A 21045-nucleotide genomic window follows, 5' to 3' on the forward strand; every position below is an offset into this window, starting at 1 on the left:
AGGCAGCACAGGGAGTCTCTCCATCAGCTTCTGGGCCAGCCCGACTTCACTCATCATGGCAGTAACAGGGAGCCCGGGGGCTCTGTCTACATTCAAGTCCGGGAAATAAAAGTGAGCATGCCTTGTGGCTTCTAACTTCATCTCAAGTAAAAATTGTTAATAAAAAGCAGATTGCATAAAATCAAAGAGGAAGGGTGCTCAGTTCTGGGAGGAGAGTGTAACATGTAGAAGAACAAGAGCAGGACAGGGCAATTCTCTTGCTCATCTTGGTAACCACATTTTAGTTGTATATTATAAATTAGGTGGCAGCAGCTGGCAACTTTACACAATCTTAAGGAACGCTTAAGATAAACCGTCTTAGAAATTCACATCGTGCTCCCTGTTTGAAGTAAACACAAGGGCAACTAATTAAAACACTAAAACTAATTAAAACACCTACAACTAAGAAAAGTGAAGTCCAGAACTGCAAATGTATTTAGGCAGGCAGAATCTAGAATCAAAGAATCAAAATTAAGTTCAAATCATTGTGTTATGTAAAAAACCAAATCCCTCAAAACATCATAAACACAAGTGAGAAACCTGAATGACCCCTAACGTTACACATGTTGTCCCATGACATACTCACCAGGAGTCTCCCACAGCAAGTCCTGCAGAGCACCTGTCCCCGGAGACGGAGAGTCTCCTAATAAACACAGGTGACTGCGATGCCAAAGCCATCTCTAACAGGTAGGCCAACATGACAGAAGCAGCATGCACGCACACAAAGAGATATTATCAAAGGCATATATGTAACTACAAAGAATAGTACCTGATTGAATTTTGGTTCACAGAACACTCAATACAAGCATTCCGGAGACACCGGAAGCACTCCGTTATCAACTGCAGACTGGAAGCCAGATGTTCCACTTGGGATGGGTCTCTGCAGGCCAGCTCAACGGCATGAGAAGATTTCTTTAAGATATCCAGGACTCTTTGGAAAATAGTCCTGGGTGCTGTTTCTCTGAAAAAGGATAAAATTGTTACAAACCAGAAAAAAAAGAAAAAGACATTTCCAAATGTCCTTTTCAGAACACTGCTGGTACTTAATTTTGTGGGGAGGCAAGCTAGGCCTATCTGTTCCAGCTCCTTAGTTTACGACACAAAAGAGCTATGTACACTGAGCACTTCGCCAAGGCACTGCTCTTATCAACCTGTCCCTGTATTATCTCATTTAATCTTTGCATTAACCTTATGAAGCCAATACTGTCCTCTCCATTTTAAAGACAAGACACCTGACACAGCAGAGTCTATGTAACTTGCCCACATCCCTCAGCTAATAACTTTTGGAGCCACAATTCCAACTGAAACAGTCGGATTTCCACCCCCACAACAACCCGAACCCCTGTTTAAGGTGACTGTTTATGGTTATGGGTCTGCCCCTAGTCAAACCAGAATATCTGCATCTCACGTTCTAGACAGAGAATATAACCATGTCCTCTGTCACCCAGTGTGTACCTGAAGTAAAGTTATGAGAAAGGATCCTCACGAAGGACTGCCTGGGGGGCAGAGCCACTACCCATTCTTAGATAGAGGAGCCAGAAGCAGTGCTCTGAGCTTACACACGTTCAACCACAAAGACAGGGAGCCGGGGGAGCAGGAAGGAGGGAAGGAGACAGACAGAAGCAGAGGGAGACGGACAGAGAGATAGAGCGAGCTCGCTTCCAGGCAGAGTGTGTGCCCGGGGCAGGGGATGAACCTGTGGCTGTTCACCCCGCCCCACCCACAACTGGGCACCTCAGTTCCCACGGCCTCTCACGCCAGGAGCACTGCCAGCACTGGCTCTCATTCCACAGCTATGAAGAGAAGGATTTCTGTGTGCAGCACGGCACCTAAATGCAAGCCCATTTCCTCATTCCGTGAATCCCCTAAAGAAACAAGAATCCGCTTTAATGTCAGAAGAAAAACTGCTGTTAGACAACTGAAGACACTCTTACAAGGTAAGTCCTGACCATAGGAATTTTCTCCCTGTGCTCGTACTGTGGAATCCCAGCACCCTACATTCACCCCCTGGATGAACTGAAGCCAGACCACCGGGGAGCGCGCATTTCTCCAGAAGCCCGGCCACTGAAGCGCCCCAAGCGGCTGTGCTTGCTCGGGGGCCTGGGAGACACTCCCTCCGCGAGCTTCAGGACCATAAATACTTGTACTCCAAGTGTCGCCTTTTTATCTTAAGGATGGACGATATAAATCACTTTATTTATCACGTTCTCCCCTGTCTTTGCCTTTAAGAAGCCTGGAGTCAAACCAACGACCCATCTTTAACACTATGAATCCCTCAGCATGACTTCTGAGTACTAACCTTATTTCTGGCTTTTCCCTCCCCTCCAATTTCCTCCCTTACCTTTATTTTATCTAACTGTATTTATTTTTTAAGGCACGTCAGATTTGTTTTTGGAAAGAGGCAGAATATAATCAATTAAAAATTGGGAAATCGTGCATAAAATAATCTGCCCCACCTCCCCCCGTTGGCCCTCTCTAAATGGGGATCATGAAGCTTTGACTCAGGGTCGCAGCAATTAAGCGACCAAATAAAAAAGCCAAAGTTCAAAGGTGCAGCATTAGTCCTGCCTCAGAAACTGTATAAAACAATGGAGTGTGTAAGCCACTTTCAGTGACAATATGACAAAAAGAAGATTCACTAACACTCTCAGGACAGCTTTAAGGAGAAGTGGGTGCTGCTGGGGAGAAGGCAATTCCCACTCTACCCCGAGAGCTCTTGCCACTGGACTAATAATAAAATTGACAGACACGCAGGAGAAAAAGAAATTCTAATTCGTGTGCATGGAGGTCTCATAGAAATGGGACCTAAAAAATGTGCCACAGCAGGCGGCTTTTATACTTTTTAGACAAAGAAACACTAAATTTCTGAGGAATTGACTGAACAAAGAAACTTAGGCTTTGGGTGCTTAGTTAGTGAAGAATCTAAGGAGAGTCTGGACTTGGGGTAGTATGTTATAGAGGAAACAAGGTTTGTTTATATAGGCTTCTTGGCCCCAAATTCACCTCTGGGGATAAGGCTGTCCTTCTGACTCCAGATGCAGGGAGGGTACCTCTCACACGGAGATTTACTGCCTGCTTTCAACAGAGAGGAGGCTCAGAGCGTCCCTCTTGCACTGGCTTTTTCTTAAGTAACTTTAATTAAAAAAAAATCAATATGCCACTGCGGCTTATTTGGGGGAGGCGTGCTCTGGGCTCGAGCAATACTGAATATAGTGCGGGCACTATTAACACGCTAAGAAAGTACCCATGGGTTCAAAACATTCTGAAGAATGCCAAGAGTGATCATGATTTCTACAACAAAGAATAAACCTAATTACCTCTATCTGCCCCACCTGCATAAAGTTTTGATGACATTTATTACTTAATCTTATAGTCAAGTAAAAGTAGAGCTCTAGAACTCCAATAATCTAAATAAAGCCTCTTCTTTCTTTTCTCCTACGATGACTAAGAAATGTGTGTTTATACCTGAGGTAAAGAAGCCAGTATGATTTCTTTCAGCGGGTCCTTCACAAGCTCCCTCTCTCATGGGCACCACCTTCCTACTGTGAATGGTCTTCTCTGATGTCACTCTTTGAAATCTTAACCACTGCTTCACTCAAAACTGACATCTAGCACAGCAAAGGCTTTGAAATCAAACTATAATAGACAACACAAAATAACAGCACTGTTCTTAGGAAAACTGGCTAACTGATATGCCAACCACAGAACAATTAGTAAGTTCATGAACCACCCTAAATAATTTCCAATGTTACATGTTAATCTGTCACATATACACCATGCCTTTCTCCTTCATTACACTTTTAACCAAAAGAAAAATGTTTACCTGAACTACGGCCAACCAAAAGATTCCTGAAACACAAGTAACTATTAATAGCTACTAAAGAGTAATCACAGCAACATCTATCGGCATACAACAGTTCACATACGCAGTATAAAGAGAAAATAAATTGGGATTGTGATCACTGTCATTTGTCCTCCCCATGGATTCCTGAAACCAGCAAGCACTGGCAATCCTCTGGGTCTGTTCACATGTATGCCCTCCCCCAGAATCCCTTTCACACCACCCCCACCCAAGCCTCTGCCTGGAAGAATCTGGGGGCTCCTTTCAGGCCTCTGAAAACTCACAGCCCTGGTGAGACTCCTCTGCTACTCAGAGTACTCAGGGGAGCCGCATCCCATCTCTATGCGCCCCTGGAGCTCGGTCCATAGAATGGAATTGCACTTACCCACATCAGATTACATTCACTGATGCGGTCTATCACCCCAGCTAGACTATAAATCCCAGAAAAATAGAGACTACCTTATTTTTTTCTGTATCTCTAGGGCCCAGACCTGCATTCACTAATTGCATTTGTTCAATTCAAGTTTAAAACAGTGATGAGACTATTCGCGTATTCAGAGCGGGATCTAACTGCTTCACAGACTTGTCAGGTAACCCATGTACTTGAGCATGTGCCCTGAGCCAGGCACCAGGCCTGATGGGAGCAGTGAAATCAGTGTACTTGGCAGCAGCAACTGGAAAAAGGGAAACACTGAGGAACTAGCTCAACTCGTCCATTCCCATTAAGAAATGCACACATCCTGGACGCAAAAATTTGAAAAAAAATGGTCATATCTTAAGATGTTGACATCTTATAATTGGTATTTAAGAAACATCTAATTTCTCCTTCCCCACTGAATGATAAGCTTAGCCATTGAATGGGTAAAGCTTAAAGGGGGAGGGAGAGGTGAGGGGTTGTAACTCAATTAACTACATTTTAAATTTCTTGAAAGCAGAGACTATTTCTTTTTTTTCTTTTTTTTTTTTTGTAGTACGCGGGCCTCTCACTGTTTTGGCCTCTCCCGTTGCGGAGCACAGGCTCCGGATGCACAGGCTCAGCGGCCATGGCTCACGGGCCCAGCTGCTCCGCAGCATGTGGGATCTTCCCGGACCGGGGCACGAACCCGCGTCCCCTGCATCGGCAGGCGGACTCCCAACCACTGCGCCACCAGGGAAGCCCAGCAGAGACTATTTCTTAGAGTCTGTACCCCTCTATAAAGGGTGAATGGAAAAAAAAAAAAAACCTTTTCCTCTAGAGCCATATAATAAATATCTACAGATTTTATTCACCATATTTTTATACAATATAATAAATTAACAACTTTCATCAGATGAGGACAAAAAAAGCTTTTCATTAACAGTAACTACTATGAAAACATTTAACTCTCTTCTGTACCTCTTTACCTTCTCCACAGCCTTGAAAGAAAGCTATTTGGCATTACAGATCCAAAGGAGTCCTAATGTACTGTCTGCAAATTCCATGTTCACTGTCAAGACAGCACAGCTAAGTATGTGTAATGATTAACGACAGTGAAATAACCAGTAAAGATCAGTCAATCGTTTGTATATTACAAATGTTGTTAATAATAAAAATTGCTGTCATTTCTGCTTTAACCAAACTAACACAAAATATTCACAAAGACTTTAAGAAGCTTAGCTACTTCATTCACAGAAGGCAGAAAGTACTTAGAAGGACAATTAAAATTCAACCATTAGACATTCCTTTTACATAGGAATGAATGTATACTCTGAAGACAACTTATAAATGAAATGTTACATTACAGAACAAAAACAGCCTTTGAATTATACAAAAGGTAGAACTGCACTTCCTTCAAGTTTGAACAGATCTGTAGGTTTAATCCTGACAAGTCCTGTTTGAATAAAATTAAAGAAAACTACCGCTGATTACAGCACAGGTTAGATAGGCCTAACATACCATCCGTACTCACATCTTACAGTCAGTTCATGAGGCGGGACCTCCTTCTGAAAAGGAGACTAAACTGTTCGTCATTTAACACTACGACTAAGACTTACATCCTGGTTGAAAGATTCATTCTAATACCCAACATTTAATTAAAAATTGGCACATGTGGTTTAGACTAGTTTAACCACTGTCACTGAGAAAAACTATTAGAATATACACAAGTTCAGAGATTAAAATTACAATCATTGGTTGTTATTTAAAACCATAAACCCCTTAATGATTTGACTGCTCTAGATGAACAAAGAAAATAAAAACATTTCTGTCTCCTACCAGAAAGAGCCTGGGCAAAAGTTTGAAATTCATCTCTGCAGACCTCAAAACTCTCCTTTATATACTCTCTTCCCCTCTTCTGTCACATCCAGGACACTCAAGCTGAGACAACTCCCTGAGACAGGGTTGCAGGGCTGGCAAACTTTTTCTGCAAAGAGCCAGAGAGTAAATATTTTAGGCTTTGAGGACCTGACAACCTCTGTCACAACTTCTCTGTTGCTGCAGGGCAAAAGCAGCCATAGACAACATCCAAAAGAATGAACACAGCTGTGTTCTAGTAAACTCTTTGTATGGACACTGAAATTTAAAGGAAGGGAAGAGAAGGTGAAATGCACAGAAGTGGACAGTGTCCAGAAGAGAACTGTGCACACAGAGAAACCTGACAGATGACAGTGCTGGGCACTAAAGATCCCAGGTGAAGGCCAGACTGTTCCAGTAGAGGTGCTGGAACAACTATCAATCGTATGAGAAAAAACCAAATTGGAGCCTTATGTATAATCCTACTAGAAGTAGCTCCAGATGGATTTAGGAATATATGTTAGGCAAAACTATGAAACTCTGGAAGAAAATATATGGAGAATGTCTTTATAGTCTTAGGTAGAGAAGGATTTTTGTATGTAAGACCTTATTTAAAAGGTGGTATTTGAGCACAGAACTGAAGAAGGTGAGGAAGCAAACTATGCCCTTCCTGTGAGAAGAGCTTAGATGGCAGGCAAAGGCATCACAGAACGGCAGGGGGCTTGGTGGAAGCATCCAGTGACTCAGGGGTAAGACACAGGCTCTGTAGGCCACTAAAAGTGAACCCAGGGAGGGTTCTAAGCAGAGGAGGGACATCACCTGACTTTCACTTTGAAAGGATCCCTCTGGCTATTCTGTAAAGAACTGATCACAGCAGGAGAAAGAAACGACAACAGGAGATCAGTCAGGACACTATTCTTGGAAAAGAGTGGCAGAGGCAGACATAATAAGCACAGATCAGATTCTGAATATATTCTGAAGATGGAGCCAATAAGACTTGAGGGTAAATTATTATGAGGGGTAGCTGAGAAGGGGGAGTCAAGGATGGCTCCAAGCTTTGGCCTGAGCAATAAATGGACAGATGTACCTGCTGTGTACTGAGTTGGAGGAGACTGCTGTAAAGATATATGGAGGAGGGGGGAATTGGGAGTTCAGATGGAGATTTGCTGAATTTGAGGTACTTATTAGAAATACAAGCGGAAATGTGGAGTAGGCAGATGAACATACAAGTCTGGAGATCAGGAGAAAAGTCCAGCTAAAGAAAACTGTTAGAGTTACCATCAAATGTAAAGTAGTAAAACCCCAAGGCTGAATGCAATTGCAGGGAGAGTACAGGTAGGTGGGGACAAGAGGTCTGAGGACTGAGCTCTGGACCTCAGAGAGAAAAGCCAACAAGAGAGGAGAATCCGAAGGGGGTGGTGTTCTAGAAGCCAAACGAAGAAGGTGTTTCAAGGAGAAAGAAGTGATGAACTACATCAACTGCAGCTGATAAGGATTTTTCCAGTAAGATTTAAGATTTTAAGATTTATCTTAAATCCAGTAAGATAAGGATTTAAGATGAAGACCAATGGACTTGGCAATGTGGAATGGGTTCAAGAGAAAAGAGAAATTGTGGTAGGTGAATATAAAAAACTCTTTAGAGAAGCTTTATTATAAATGGCAGCAGAGAAAAATCAGGGAAATGGGGGAGAGATTTTTCTCAGGATGGGAAAAATTACAGCAGATCTATAAACTGATGAGAACAATCTAACAGAAAAGGTAAAACTGATGATTTAAGAAACGGGGGGGAGGGGAAGAGAACTGCTGGAGCAAGGTATGCAAAAGGGAGCGGAATTTAGTGCAGACCTTTGAAGCAAGACAGTTCACCGACAGTCACAGAGGGAAGGCAAATCATGGGGACGGATACAAGTAGGGGGTAGGGAGGGCAGTGGGAGTTCCTGGAAATTACCTTCTGGTTGCCCCTATTTTTTCCGAAAAATAGGAAACTGAGAAGGAGGATGAGGGAGAGGCAACCGAGCTGTAGGGAGAGCAAAAGGCATAAACCAGTTGGCTAGGAAAGCAGGAGGATGAAATGGACTAGGGAAATAGAAGGACTGCCTGCCAGGTAGAACTAAATGCCTTCCAAGGTCAGTGATCACCCATTCACAGGAAGGCCGATCAGTCTGGTTGTAAGTCTTCCTCATCCTCGTTCAGCTGTTTGGCTGCAGACACAAAGGAAACAGCAAGGTGGATTTAACTAGAGCTGAAGTTTTACCAGGAAAGTATGACAAGGTTAGAAAAGGCAAGGGAACTGAGAATGTATACAAGGAAATGCTTTATTACTGATCCTTAGATCTAAACTGGATTTAAGAAGGGAAATGTGAACATAAGGAACAAAAGGGACAGTGAGTAGGAAGGAGTAGGACCAACAGACTGTGGGTCCTGGTGGGGTTGAAGACTTGTTGGAATAGGGGACCCAGAGAGACAGGATACAACAGGCAGCCAGAGTGGGACTCTTGCAATTAAGATTGTGGAGGGAACACAACCATGGTTAATCATAAGGCCTGGCCAGCACATGGCAATGTGTGGTTAGATGGGAGGAAGGAGGTGTCCAAGTTCACTGAAGGAGAGAAAGTCAAGAAATAAAAGGCCAGGGTAATGAAAGGATAATCTATGTAAAAACTAAAATAACCAAGATTTAAGACAGGAGAAGTAATGCAGAGTTAACAGTGAACTACAGCTAAATTCTTTAAGGAACGAGATAGAGGGACCAACAGACCTTTTAATAGCAGAAGAGATTATCCATGAGGTATACTCTGATGGCATGAGATGAAAAGTTGGAGGGGTTTTGGAGGAAGAAGTTCTGAAAGCAGCAATGACAATCACCTTCACACCTACACACCTTCAAGCCAAGCAGTACACTGGATATAGGAGAAAACAGCCGACTTTGAGGACATTCTGGGAAAGGTCTGTCCTTAGAAGTGAGCCGTATTTCACCTAGATCAAGAAGATGAAAGGCGTGTTCAGAGAGGTTGAGGACATAGGGAATTTTGCGCACGGGAAGGGTTTTAAAAGCTGAGGAGTCAGAAAAGGATCCATACAAAGGGTTAAGGGAGTCAGAGAGTAACAGAAAACCTAGGAGTTTCCCATATTAATTAGAAAATCAGCTTGTGAATGTCTAGAAAAAACCCCGTTGAGATTTTATTTTGAATGGCATTGAAACCACAGGTCAACTTGGGGAGAACTGATGTCTCTACGTTATTGCAGTTTCCTATCATGTAATGGTATAACCATTTATGTTTTCTTTAATGTCTTTTGATCAAGTTTTGTAACATTCTCAATGAGGATGACAGCCACTAACACTTAAACTGTGCTATTCCATGCCCAGCACTTAACTAAGCACTATATACAAAATCTCCACGGCTACCGTGAGCATATCCCTAGCTTACAAATCGTCCTCTTACCTCTAATGTGACTTCTCTGGGCTTGTGGCCGTCAGAGAGGCTGACTCAGCCTAGAGTGAGCCCCAGGGTTCCTTAGTCTTTGAATGAGTGTCCTTGCCCACGGTCCAGTGACCACACCCTCGGGTCCAGGGACCACTACAAAAGACTGGAAGAACGAAAGAGCTGAGAAACTCTCCTCTGGGGCATGGTTGGTCACAATTCTAACCTTATTTATTTTGATTTGCTGGCTCAAACTTCTTCCTGTCTACTTTGTCCATTTAAGATAATTGGATGTGCGGGGTGGCTCACACTGACCACATCGGTATTTTGAAGCTGAGTCAGAACACCTTACCAAGTAGTTCTGTGTGGTATTCTAGCTCATGGCACAGGTAAAAATAAAGGAAACTGTCACCACACTCTACGAAGTTCTTTTTATAGTGTAGCGTAATTGATGTTCTCTCTCAACACAGCTGATCTGAATCATGGTTGAGTCAAGACAGCATATGGCGTCCTTTGCTAAGCTGACAAGTGGTGTGGGTTTCTTTTTTCGGGGGGGGAGTTGTTTCGTTTCTTTTTCTTTCTTTTTTTTTTTAATAATGACCTTCCTCTCCAACTCCTTATTTTTATTTAATTATTTATTTTTGGCTGTGTTGGGTCTTCGTTGCTGCAGGCGGGCTTCTCATTGCGGTGGCTTCTCTTGTTGGGAGCTCGGGCTCTAGGCACATGGGCTTCAGTCGTTGCGGCACACGGGCTCAGTAGTTGTGGCTCGCAGGCTCTAGAGCACAGGCTCAGTAGTGGTGGCGCACGGGCTCAGGTGCTCCGCAGCACATGGGATCCTCCCGGACCAGGGCTCAAACCTGTGTCCCCTGCATTGGCAGGTGGATTCTTAACTGCTGCACCACCAGGGAAGCCTGTTTCGTTTCATTTTTTGTTTTTGTTTTTGGTGCAGCCGAAGACTCTTGTTGGTCAGAGGCTCAGTAGTGTTTGGGGGAAGCTATGTGAATGTGTGTACATGCAGATGATAGGTTAATTTTGAGTTCTGCGCTATGCTGACCTCTGAAGTGCTCAATATTCCCTTTCCTTATGAAAGTTAGTCAACATACTGATGTGAGCAATGAGGAACACCAAAACATTTTCTACCTCTTGAAATCATCATCATCTGTCATTATTTGATAATTTTTTATACCTCTTACTAGAGTCTTTCCTCTGTGCTCTCACTTTATATATAATGACCCCAGAAAATTAAATAATCTAAAGAAATAATAAAAATACAACCAAGTGCTCACCATGTGCTAGTAGGTACTGAAAATACAGAGGTAAGTAAGAATAATCCTGCTCTCAGATTGTTCTCATTCTAGTGGGACTGGTAGGTGATTAAGTGATCATAATACTCTAGTGAAGTTCTTTGAAAGAGGTAAGGGGAACATAGGACAGAAGCACATAGGTCAAAAAGGCTTTCAGGAGGGGCTGAAATGGTCATTAAAACCTGAGGGAAAATTAGGAGTGTGTGTATGGGAAAGGAATGAAGTTACAAGTTTAATATTACAGCATTTGAGGTATTCCCCCTATAGTGGTTTGAAGTGAGCTAGAAATACACTGTACCAACTAGAGTTGCATCACTAAACACAGAGCATGGTACACAGCATATGTGAGGTAATTAAATAAGTAAATACTAACACGGTAAATCGAGTTAATAACTTTCAAGCAATCAGAGCAGTCATTATTGACTGGCTGTCAGTGCTAAGAAGTGACTTTCTTCATTACAGCCATTGGCTCTTCACTGTTTATTCAGTTCAACATATATTAAGCACTCACAATGGACCGGGCACTATGCTAGAAGATACCATAAAGAAGACAGACCCTGCCCACAGCAAAGCCACAACCAAGTCAGGGGAAACACATATAAACGTCTATTGCATTATGAAATGAAAGTGCAGTGAGAAAGGAGTTCACACTTTAAACATCTCCCCTCCATTCCAGACACAGTAATCATATGTTTATTTCTAAAAATTATAAATATAGAGCCCAACTTTAAAACAAGGTGGATATCTCCACACAGCAGAAACTGACTGGAAACACTTGGCTATAATCAGGTCTAAAGCCAGAGTGGGACATGTCCAGAGCGGCCTAAGGCCGTCTGCAACTCAACTCGGGCAGGATGAAGAGAACCAAAAGCCACCTACACCTCGTGGTGATCAGAGTCACTACGTAAAAGTCAGTGTTAGGACAGGACTCCCCTGCATCTGAAGAGAGAGAAAAAGAGCTGGACTCAGTGCAGCCCTATGTATGGGTTACCTGCAAAGCTGTGCGCCTCCAACGTCAGGACAAAGCCAAGACGGCTTCAGACATGGAACCCGGTCCAAGATGCTGGCTAGCTTAGTGACCAGATACACGACATCCCAATATCACTATGACACAAATCACCAATAGCAGGAAAACCTGATCTTAGGCTGGGGTCACTGGGGAAATAGGTGGAAGAAAACGCAACATCATTACACAAGGAGGAGTGAGCCCAGAAAGGGAGAAAATGTAACAAATTTCTCAAGGTGAGCCAGCAAACTAAAAGTTCAAAGAGAAAATCTAACCCTAAGAAAAACTGGCCCCTTTCCTCAACACTCCCAATGACAAACCTGCAGAATTTGTGCTTCCCAACCCCGCAACTCTAGACTGTGCTGGCCTAAGCCCTGGGGCCAAGACAAAGAACGTCTCCATCAGAGAGCACAGAAGGGGATCTAGTGTATCTTAAACTAGATCCACAGAATGATCACTTTGAGATTCTCAAGCCGGTGAACCAGCAGGCAAAGAAGAGTGACTACACTGGCAGGAGAAACCCACCCTGATTATCAAGAAGAGTTGCTACTACAAGCTGGGCACCAGGAGGAGTAATCTGGAACTCAGGGGTGCAATGGCTGTCTCTTGGTACTTCCATGTCCAGGGACAGCCACAAACAGGCAGCTGCAGCAAGCACAGACTGACAGGAGACAGGCAACCAAGGGCTCAGCCCCCTCGGCATCACAGCCCAGCTACATACAGTGCTGGGGGAAAGTCAGGGAAGTCTAGACTGGAAGCAGGAGCAGGGAGATGATTATCCAATTATGGCCTCAGGACAGTCTTCAGCACTGGGGACTGAACTTACTGCACTAACACTCCTGTCCAGGTCTTTCCTTTTAGATTCCAAACAGCTATAGCCTCCAAGAGCCGTGACCGAGTGAACAGTATCAGGCAAGAGGAGGTCTCAGAAGAAGAGCATGCCGTAACAAATCTTCATGGTGTCCCTCACCGCACAGCCTTTGTCCATCCAGATAACAACCCCAGGGGCAATTCTCAACCAGTGGGCAACAGGTTAATAGATAAATCACCCAGCCCTGTGCACAGATAATTTGGAGGTGCACCCCTCAGGGATACCCAGTGGGGTTGAGCTCCAGCTGCCTACAACGTAATTACCACTCAATACGGCATCCCTACATTGGTTGTTCCCCCTTCCACACCTAGCTTCCCCCGTGCCACACTCCTGACTGCTGGGGGTCACCTATGATTAAATTACTTCACCCAAGTCCCTACCTCAAATTCTGCTTTGGGGAAAAAAAAAATCCAAAGGCTCAGGTATACAAGGAGACATGTATAAAGATGGTCTCTGCAGTACCGTTTGAATTACCAAAAATTCAGGACAAATCCAATACCCATCAGTAAGAAAAAAGGTAGGTAAATTATGATGTAAGCTTATGAAGGGACACTCTACAGCAGTTGAAGTTAATGGTCTAGCTCTCTGTGTATAAAAACTGGTAGCACTCGAAAACAGAGCAAAAATTAAAGATGCAAACTGCAGAGTGTACAGCAAAACATACAGTATAACACGTACAAGGGAGGGAGGAATGAGACTGGAAAGTGAAACAAGAGCCCTACCCAGCACTCTCACCTCCGGACACTCACGCCCTTCTGTGTGACCCTTAGAACACGCAGTAGTAAGGGTATGTCCTTTCCAAGACGATAAAGGCACCCCAGCTCCCATCTTGAGTGGGCTCTCTTGGATCGTTCGCTTTCGAACAAGCCGGCTGCCGAGGCACGAGCAGCCCTGGGGAGGGGTCCACGTGGTGAGGAACTGGAGCTTTCTGCCCAGAGCCACTCGTGTGAGCATGGAACCCCGACCTCCCACCCCAGTGAGGCCTTCGGGAGACCAAAGACCTGGCCCACGGCTTGACTGCAGCCTCGCGCAAGACCCCAAGCCAGATCCACCCAGCTAAGCAGCTCCCAGATTCCGGACCCTAATAAACTGTGTGAAACAATAAATGTCTGTGGCTTCAAGCTGCTAACTTGTGGGGTTATTTGTTCTAATACCGAGGACATTAACAATATCAGTAATGTTTTGGATTTTGAGAGAACAAAATCTTAACATTTGTTGATTTTGCAAGTGAAATACATGGGTACTTGTTATATTATCTGTTATATCATCCTCCATAAAGGCATTAACATTATTATATATTTGTGGGTTTTGACTTGACAAGTGTTTAAAAATAAGCAAACAAACCAACAAAAACACTAGAGTGAAAGTTAACGGAAAGCTTCAATTTCCTTTTTCCTTAGAGTACACAAGTATGGTTTTCTAAAATGTCAGCTCCTAAAGCACAGTCGCTCCATGCAAAATCATCTCAATTCCTCGCTCATGTCATAATGTAAGTTACTGTCAAGTACTCACTTTTTTATTGGAAATTCTACAACTTTTTAAAATTATTTAATATCGCTAAAATACCTTTCTACCAAGGAATTAAGATTTTGTAATAAATTACTGCCTACATCTTTTGGATCTGAAAAACCAATTTTCTTCCACTGACTTGAGTTATTAAATCTATTCCTTATTCTAAAGTTCCAGAGGCAGTTCCAAAGCCTATAAAAACAAGAACTTGATCATGGAATTGAGATGAAATTAAAAATTTTACAAGCACTATTTTAAACTATGAAAAAAATTCAAGAATTACCACACTTTTCATTTCTTTTCACTCCTGATTCTGACTAGAGCCTGCAATAATAACAGTGGCGTTTGCTGGCATCAACTACGTGCCAGGCACCATTCCAGACTCGACATCCAGCACCCCCTAATACCCACATCAACCCTACAAGGTAGGCATTATTATAATACCCGTTCTACCAGGGTAGAACTGAGGCTCAGAGAAGTTAAAAATATTTGCAGTTCATGCAGCTACCATGTTGCAGTACTTAGATTTGAAACTAGACCTACGCCTTACAAAAGGCTTTTTCCCCTGAAACCCACTGAGTCCAAAAAGATATCAATATTTCATACTGACACATTTCAACAGGGAGACAAAGAAGCTCCCCGAACTCAAATTGTTTAAAAAAAACAATTTCAGTCACTCTGCAAAACAGCCCCTGCATTATTCACAGGTCACAAAGAGCCGAGGCAAATCCCACTCCTACCCCAGAGGAAGGAGATCTCAGGTTCCACAGCAGTAGGATGACATCACACTACGGCTACCCCTGCAATGCAAGATTCCAAAAGCACCCTCACACTGCGATCTTCAGTGGGCAATGAGCTGAAATTTCCAGCCACGTTACTTCCCTTATCCTTCCAGGATTACTTCCATTTCTTTCTACCTTTGGTTTCAAGCATTTCATGCATTCACACATCAGTCACTTCAGCTCATCTCAGGCTCCGGAAACAGAGAGCACTGTGTGGCATAGATGAAAATGTAAAACAAAGCCCGACTCACTCTAACTGTATGAAGAACATTAGATAAATCTCTCATTTCTTAGAGCAAATTTTACAATTCACAAACATTGTTTTACCACAAAGTCTGAGATTCAGCTCGAATAAGTTCTTCTGGGGGTGGCAAGGAGAAGGACAATAATTTTACACACAGAAAACTGAGATATAACTTACATACAGTGAATTACACAGATCATTAGTGTTTAACGAGTTGTGTCAAATCCAGGCAACCAACACCCATCTAGATAGAGCACATTTCCTTTACTCCAGAAAATTCCCTCATGCTCCTTCCCAGTCAACCCCCAACCTCCTGTGACAACCATTGTTCATGTCTGTATTGCCAACTAGCGATACAGACAAGATTAGCTTTGCCAATTGTAGAACTTCATAGAATCATACAGTATGTACTGTTTGTCTAGCTTCTTGCATTCAGTATGTTTTGAGATTCGTCCATGTTGTTGTGTACACTGGTGGTTCATTCATTTCAATTACCGGGCAGTTTTAGCCATTCTCCCATTGACGGACATTCGAGTTGGTTCCATGCAGTATTTGGCTATTACCAATAAAGCTGCTATAAACATTCTTTTACAAGCCTTTTGTGAACGTATGTTCTAGAGTAAATACCTAGGGTCATAGGCAAGTGTACGTTTAACTTTATAAAAAACTGCCAAAATGTTTCCCAAAGTGGTTGCACCATTTACACTCCCACCAGCAATGTACGAGAGTTCCAGTTGCTCCTCCACAACCTTGCCAAAATTTGGTGCTGTCAGTCATTCTAATCCTAGCAATTCTAATGAGTATGCAGAGGTATCTCATTATGGTTTTACTTGTTTATAACAGCTTTATTGAGATATAATTAACAAAGCATACAATTCACTCATTTAAACTATATAATTCGATGGATTTTGGTATATTACATTATTAACTTTTTTAATTGTGGTAAAACAAATATGTAACATAAAATTTGCCATTTTGACCATCTTTAAGTGTAGAATTCAGTGGCTTTAATTATATTCATAATGTTGTACAACCATCACCACTAATTCCAAAACTTTTCTAAGACCCCAAACAAACTCTGTAACCTTTAAACAATAACTCCCCCCACCAACGCCTGGTAATCTCTAATCTCCTTTCTGTCTCTATGAATTTGCCAATTCTAAGTACTTCATAGAGGTGGAATCTTACAATATTTGTCCTTTTATGCCTGGCTTCTTTCACTTAGCATGTTTTCAAGGTTCACCCACATTATAGCATGTGTCAGGACTTTATTCCTTTTTATGGGCTAAATAATATTCCACTGTAGGTACATACCACATTTTGTTTATCCATTCATCTGCTGATGGACACTTAGGTTGTTTCCATCTCTTGGCTATTGTGAATAATACCTCAATGAACACTGGCATACAAGTATCTGTTTGAGTCCCTGCTTTCAACTCTCTTGAGTACGTACATACCTAAGAGTGGAACTGCTGGGTCATACTCTGTGTTTAGCTTTTTGAGGTGCCACCAAACTGTTTTCCACAGTAGCTGAACCATTTCACATTCCCACCAGCAATATACAAGGGTTCCAAATTCTCCACATCCTCACCAACACTTACTTTCCATTTTTTGGCAACAGCCATCCTAAAAAGCATAGAGTGGTGCCTCACTGTTTTAATATGCATTTTCTTGATGATTAATGACGCTGAGTACTTTATCACATGTTTGCTGGCCATTTATATAATCTTCCTTTGTAAAGCACAGATTTTTATGACCAATTTTTAATTGGATTGTCTTTTTATTATTGAGTTGCAGGAGCACTTTTATATATTCCAAAGCAAGTTCTTTGTCAAATATATGTATTGCAAATATTTTCAGTCTATGGCTTGCCTTTTTCATTTTCTTAATGGTGCCTTTTGATGAGCAGAAGTTTTTTTAATTTTGATAAAGTCTAGCTTGATAATCAGTTTTTTATTGCAAGGTTAATGTTATCTGTGTCCTAGATAAGAAATGTCTGCCTACACACAATATCACAAAGATATTCTCCCATCTTCTAAACATTTTATAGTTTTAGCTTTTATGTTTAGGTCTACAATCCACGTTGAAATATTTTTTGTGAATGGTCCAAGGTATGGGTCAAAGTTCACTTTATTCCAATTAGATATCAAGTTGTTCTACCACCACCATTTGTTGAAATAATTTTTAGATTGACTTTGGTTTAGAGTTCGCAAATATTTTGGAAATGGGCTTAACACGCCTTACACAACATTCAGCATTCAATAAAAGATAGGACCAAATGACTAAACACAAGAAGACAGAAAATGACAATAGATAGTCATCAGGCACATTCTCTAAAAAAAACTATAATTAATATGCTTAAGAAGGTAAATGACAAAATGAATTTCAACAGAGTAAAATCCATTAAAAAAAAACAAACAGAAATTCTGCAATAACTCAAAACTACAATACCTGAAACTAAGAACACAATAGATGATAGCACATTAGACATAGCAGAAAAGAGGAATAGAGAACTAGAAGGCAAATTAGCAGAAAAATTTCAAATAACCAAAGCTCAGAGAGAATGGGAAATACATAAAGGAGGCTTTGAGAGATATAAAATACAGTGAAAGGTTTAACATATGTGTAATTACAGCCCTTGAAGGAAAGGAAAGAACAGGAGAGAAGCAGTATTTGAAGAAACACTGGCTGACAATTTCCTAAACTGTTCAAAGACACCCAATTCAAGAAGCATTATCCAAACAGGATAATTACAAAAAAGCCAACCATCTCTGTCCTCATAGGCCTTCATTCTGGAAGGAGACAGAGAACAAATAAGAAACTACTATTAATAATTACATAGTAAATATGTTAGAATCTAATACGTTCTTTCTTTAAAAAAGGGAAAATAGTTTATAAGGTAAAGGGGTCCCAAAGTATGGAGGGAAGTATCTGCACTATTATATAGGATATACAAGGCCATGAAGGAAGTAATCAGAAAAATAATTTTGACTAAACATAGGTTAACAAGAAAAAAGTAGCCACACTGAGAGAAGCTTAAAAAAATTATTATCTACATGAACATGGAAGAAAAAAGACTATGCACGCACCATGAGTAATCACTTACACAAACAGCGGCAATTTGTTAAGCACCTACAATTATCAGACTGTATGCTAGATGCTAGGGATACAGGGAGTGTGATACACTTTATTCAAGAAGCTTATCGGATGGAAGAGCAACGAGGTATCAGTTTAAGCATGAGAAGAATTTACAGAAAGCAGTATCCAAATGTTACACTGTTTCATGAATACTCAAGAACCAGAACATAATCTTCCCTACAGAAAAAAACAGAGTAGCATTACTCAACAGAGCTTACTGTGGTGATGGAACAATTCTGTATCTGCACGGTCCAATAAGGTTAACCACCAGCCACCCGTGACTGCCTACCGAGTACGTCAAATGTGGCTGGTACAAGGAATGGAATTACTAATTCTACTTAATGCTAATTAATTTAAATAGCCACATGTCACGAGTGGCTGCACAGACAGTGGAGGTATAGAGTATGACAACCAATCTCACTTGGTTCTACACTTTAATAGAGGAGTCTGCATACGTCATAAAGATAAATGATGAAGAAATACATCATAAGGGTAACTAAAGGGCTGGAAAATAAAACCTCCAGGAGAAGGCTGAAAACAGAATTCTTAATGTATTTACATCTTACTCTGTTCCAGAAAGAATCTAGCATGACTTGTAAAGACTCGGAGCACAGCCAAGAAAAATCACTTGTTAAATGTTAAAAATGCAGATGCGTACATTAAAAAGGTATAAAACAAATTTAAAACAACTAATAAAAAGAACCACCTTCCACAAGGAAGAAATAACTGAATAGCCTCTTGGTACTGATATTTTATGACCATAAGCAATTTTTTTTTTACAGATTTTAGTGGTTAAGACACTATTCAAGGAGTGGGTTATAGAACATGGATTTAATCCAGAGGACGAAAATTTTAGCTTGGTATACTGATGATCTATATACCAATATATATAACAAATTACCCCCAAACTGAGCAGTTTAAAACAAACCCATTTATGGTCTCACACAGGTCAGAGTCTCTCGTGAGCTTGCACACATGGCTGTGGGCTTGACCGGGACTGAGAGGATCCACTTCCCGGATGGTCATCACGTGGCTGCTGGCAGGAGGCCTCAGTTCCTCACCACACAGATCTCTCTACTTGGACGCTTGAGTGTCCTCACAACATGGCAGCTGGCTTTGTCAGAGTGAGTGATCCAAGAGAGAAAGCAAAGGGGAAGCTGCACGGACTTCTGTGTCTCAGAAGTCACACACTGTCATTTCCCCCAGGTCTATCATTTACAAATAAGCACTAAGTTCAGCCCACACTCAAGGGAGGAGGAATTCTTTTGTTCCATCAATTACTTTCTTACTTTCCTCAGTATGTTTTTGCTTTGGCCGGTGTTTTTCTATTTGCTACTCTGAGGCCTCATTTTGCTTCACTTTACATCCCATCCAACTCCTAACACCTTGGTCCATCCTCCTTCTCGGTCCATTGACATTGGATGGATCCTCTCAGAGCAGCTGGACTCTGGAAACCCCCTGAGTTTCTGTGAGGGTGATTTGCCCAAAGACACACAAAGAAGTAGTGGCAGAATCAGGACCAGAAGCCGGATCTCACAAACTCTCATCAAGGGCTCTCTGCCCCACCACACAACTATATGTCTCCCTATCCCAAGACCTGCACATCAGTTCACCTTTCCTGGTCTTCAAACTCCGCCTGGAATTAGGACAAACTTCCTGCCAGCCCCAGGAAAAACTCAAATCAAATATGGGACACATCTTCACTTCCTCATTCTTCCCCAACAATCCAATTGGTCCCTGAGTCTTATCTATTCAATCTTGTAAATATTTTTCAATATTTATCCTACCCACCCCATAGATAACATCCTAAATTCAGGCACTTTTCTCTTTCACTTGGGCTTCTGCATCTTCTTAAAAGTCCCCTGCCTCTACCCTCACCCTAATGTATCCCCAACAGTGGCAGTCAGAGATCTTTCTAATATACAGATCTTGCCACGCCATGCCCTTGAAAGAACCTTCAATGGTTCCCCCCTCACGGGACAGAGTCAAGAAAGGTCTTGTAAACTGGCTCGGGGTCTCGGATTTTATCCTCCAGGTTATAGTGTCCTGATGTTTGACCATCTCCTCTGTACCATACACCTTACCTATGTTATCTCATTGAGACCACTCAGAAACTGTGCAAAATCAGCACACAGTCCCTTTGCACATACTGTTCTTTCTAATTAGCCCTCTCATCTGTAAGCCACGAAGCCAAAGTAATCTAAAACCTTTCCTGGCCCACCAATCTACCCATGAGGTCCGCAGTTCCCCCTGTGCCACTACCTCTTCTTGTCTAGACCCCCCATTACAATCTGTTTACACAGCAATTACTCCAACATGCTTGAAAAAAGGGGGGTATCACATTCATCTCTGCACCTTCAGCCTCTAGAAAAGAACCTGTTTCAGAGTAGGTGCTTAGTAAAGGTAGATAACTGATTACTGACTAAAAGGAGGGTCCTCATGGTATAGATATGCCCAAGCAGTAACTCACTCAACACATCTCCCAGAGTGTCATATCAATTAACATATCTCCCCCAAATCCCAAGGAGCAGTGGCCTGGGCTCTTAGCACTCTTCCAATTGCTCAACACTTCTTACTGTGATTTAAGGCAGTAGAAGTGCTCAGATCAAAAGGACCTCTAGGACTTCTATGCTCCCTC

At 42.0% G+C, this 21045-nt stretch overlaps 1 protein-coding gene across 3 annotated transcripts in view; it reads right to left on the reverse strand.

Annotated features, from left to right (window-relative positions):
- Positions 1 to 21045, reverse strand: part of ATXN10 (ataxin 10) — a 151637-nt gene that overhangs the window by 129285 nt on the left and 1307 nt on the right. For all 3 annotated transcript variants that reach the window (XM_073788075.1, XM_019944606.3, XM_019944614.3), the window contains exon 2: positions 809 to 1000. In XM_073788075.1, coding sequence (XP_073644176.1) covers positions 809 to 1000 — 192 coding nt within the window. The remainder of the gene's footprint in view (positions 1 to 808; positions 1001 to 21045) is intronic.

The sequence above is a fragment of the Tursiops truncatus genome, chromosome 11, assembly GCF_011762595.2.
Source record: "Tursiops truncatus isolate mTurTru1 chromosome 11, mTurTru1.mat.Y, whole genome shotgun sequence".
Classification (NCBI taxonomy): domain Eukaryota; kingdom Metazoa; phylum Chordata; class Mammalia; order Artiodactyla; family Delphinidae; genus Tursiops; species Tursiops truncatus.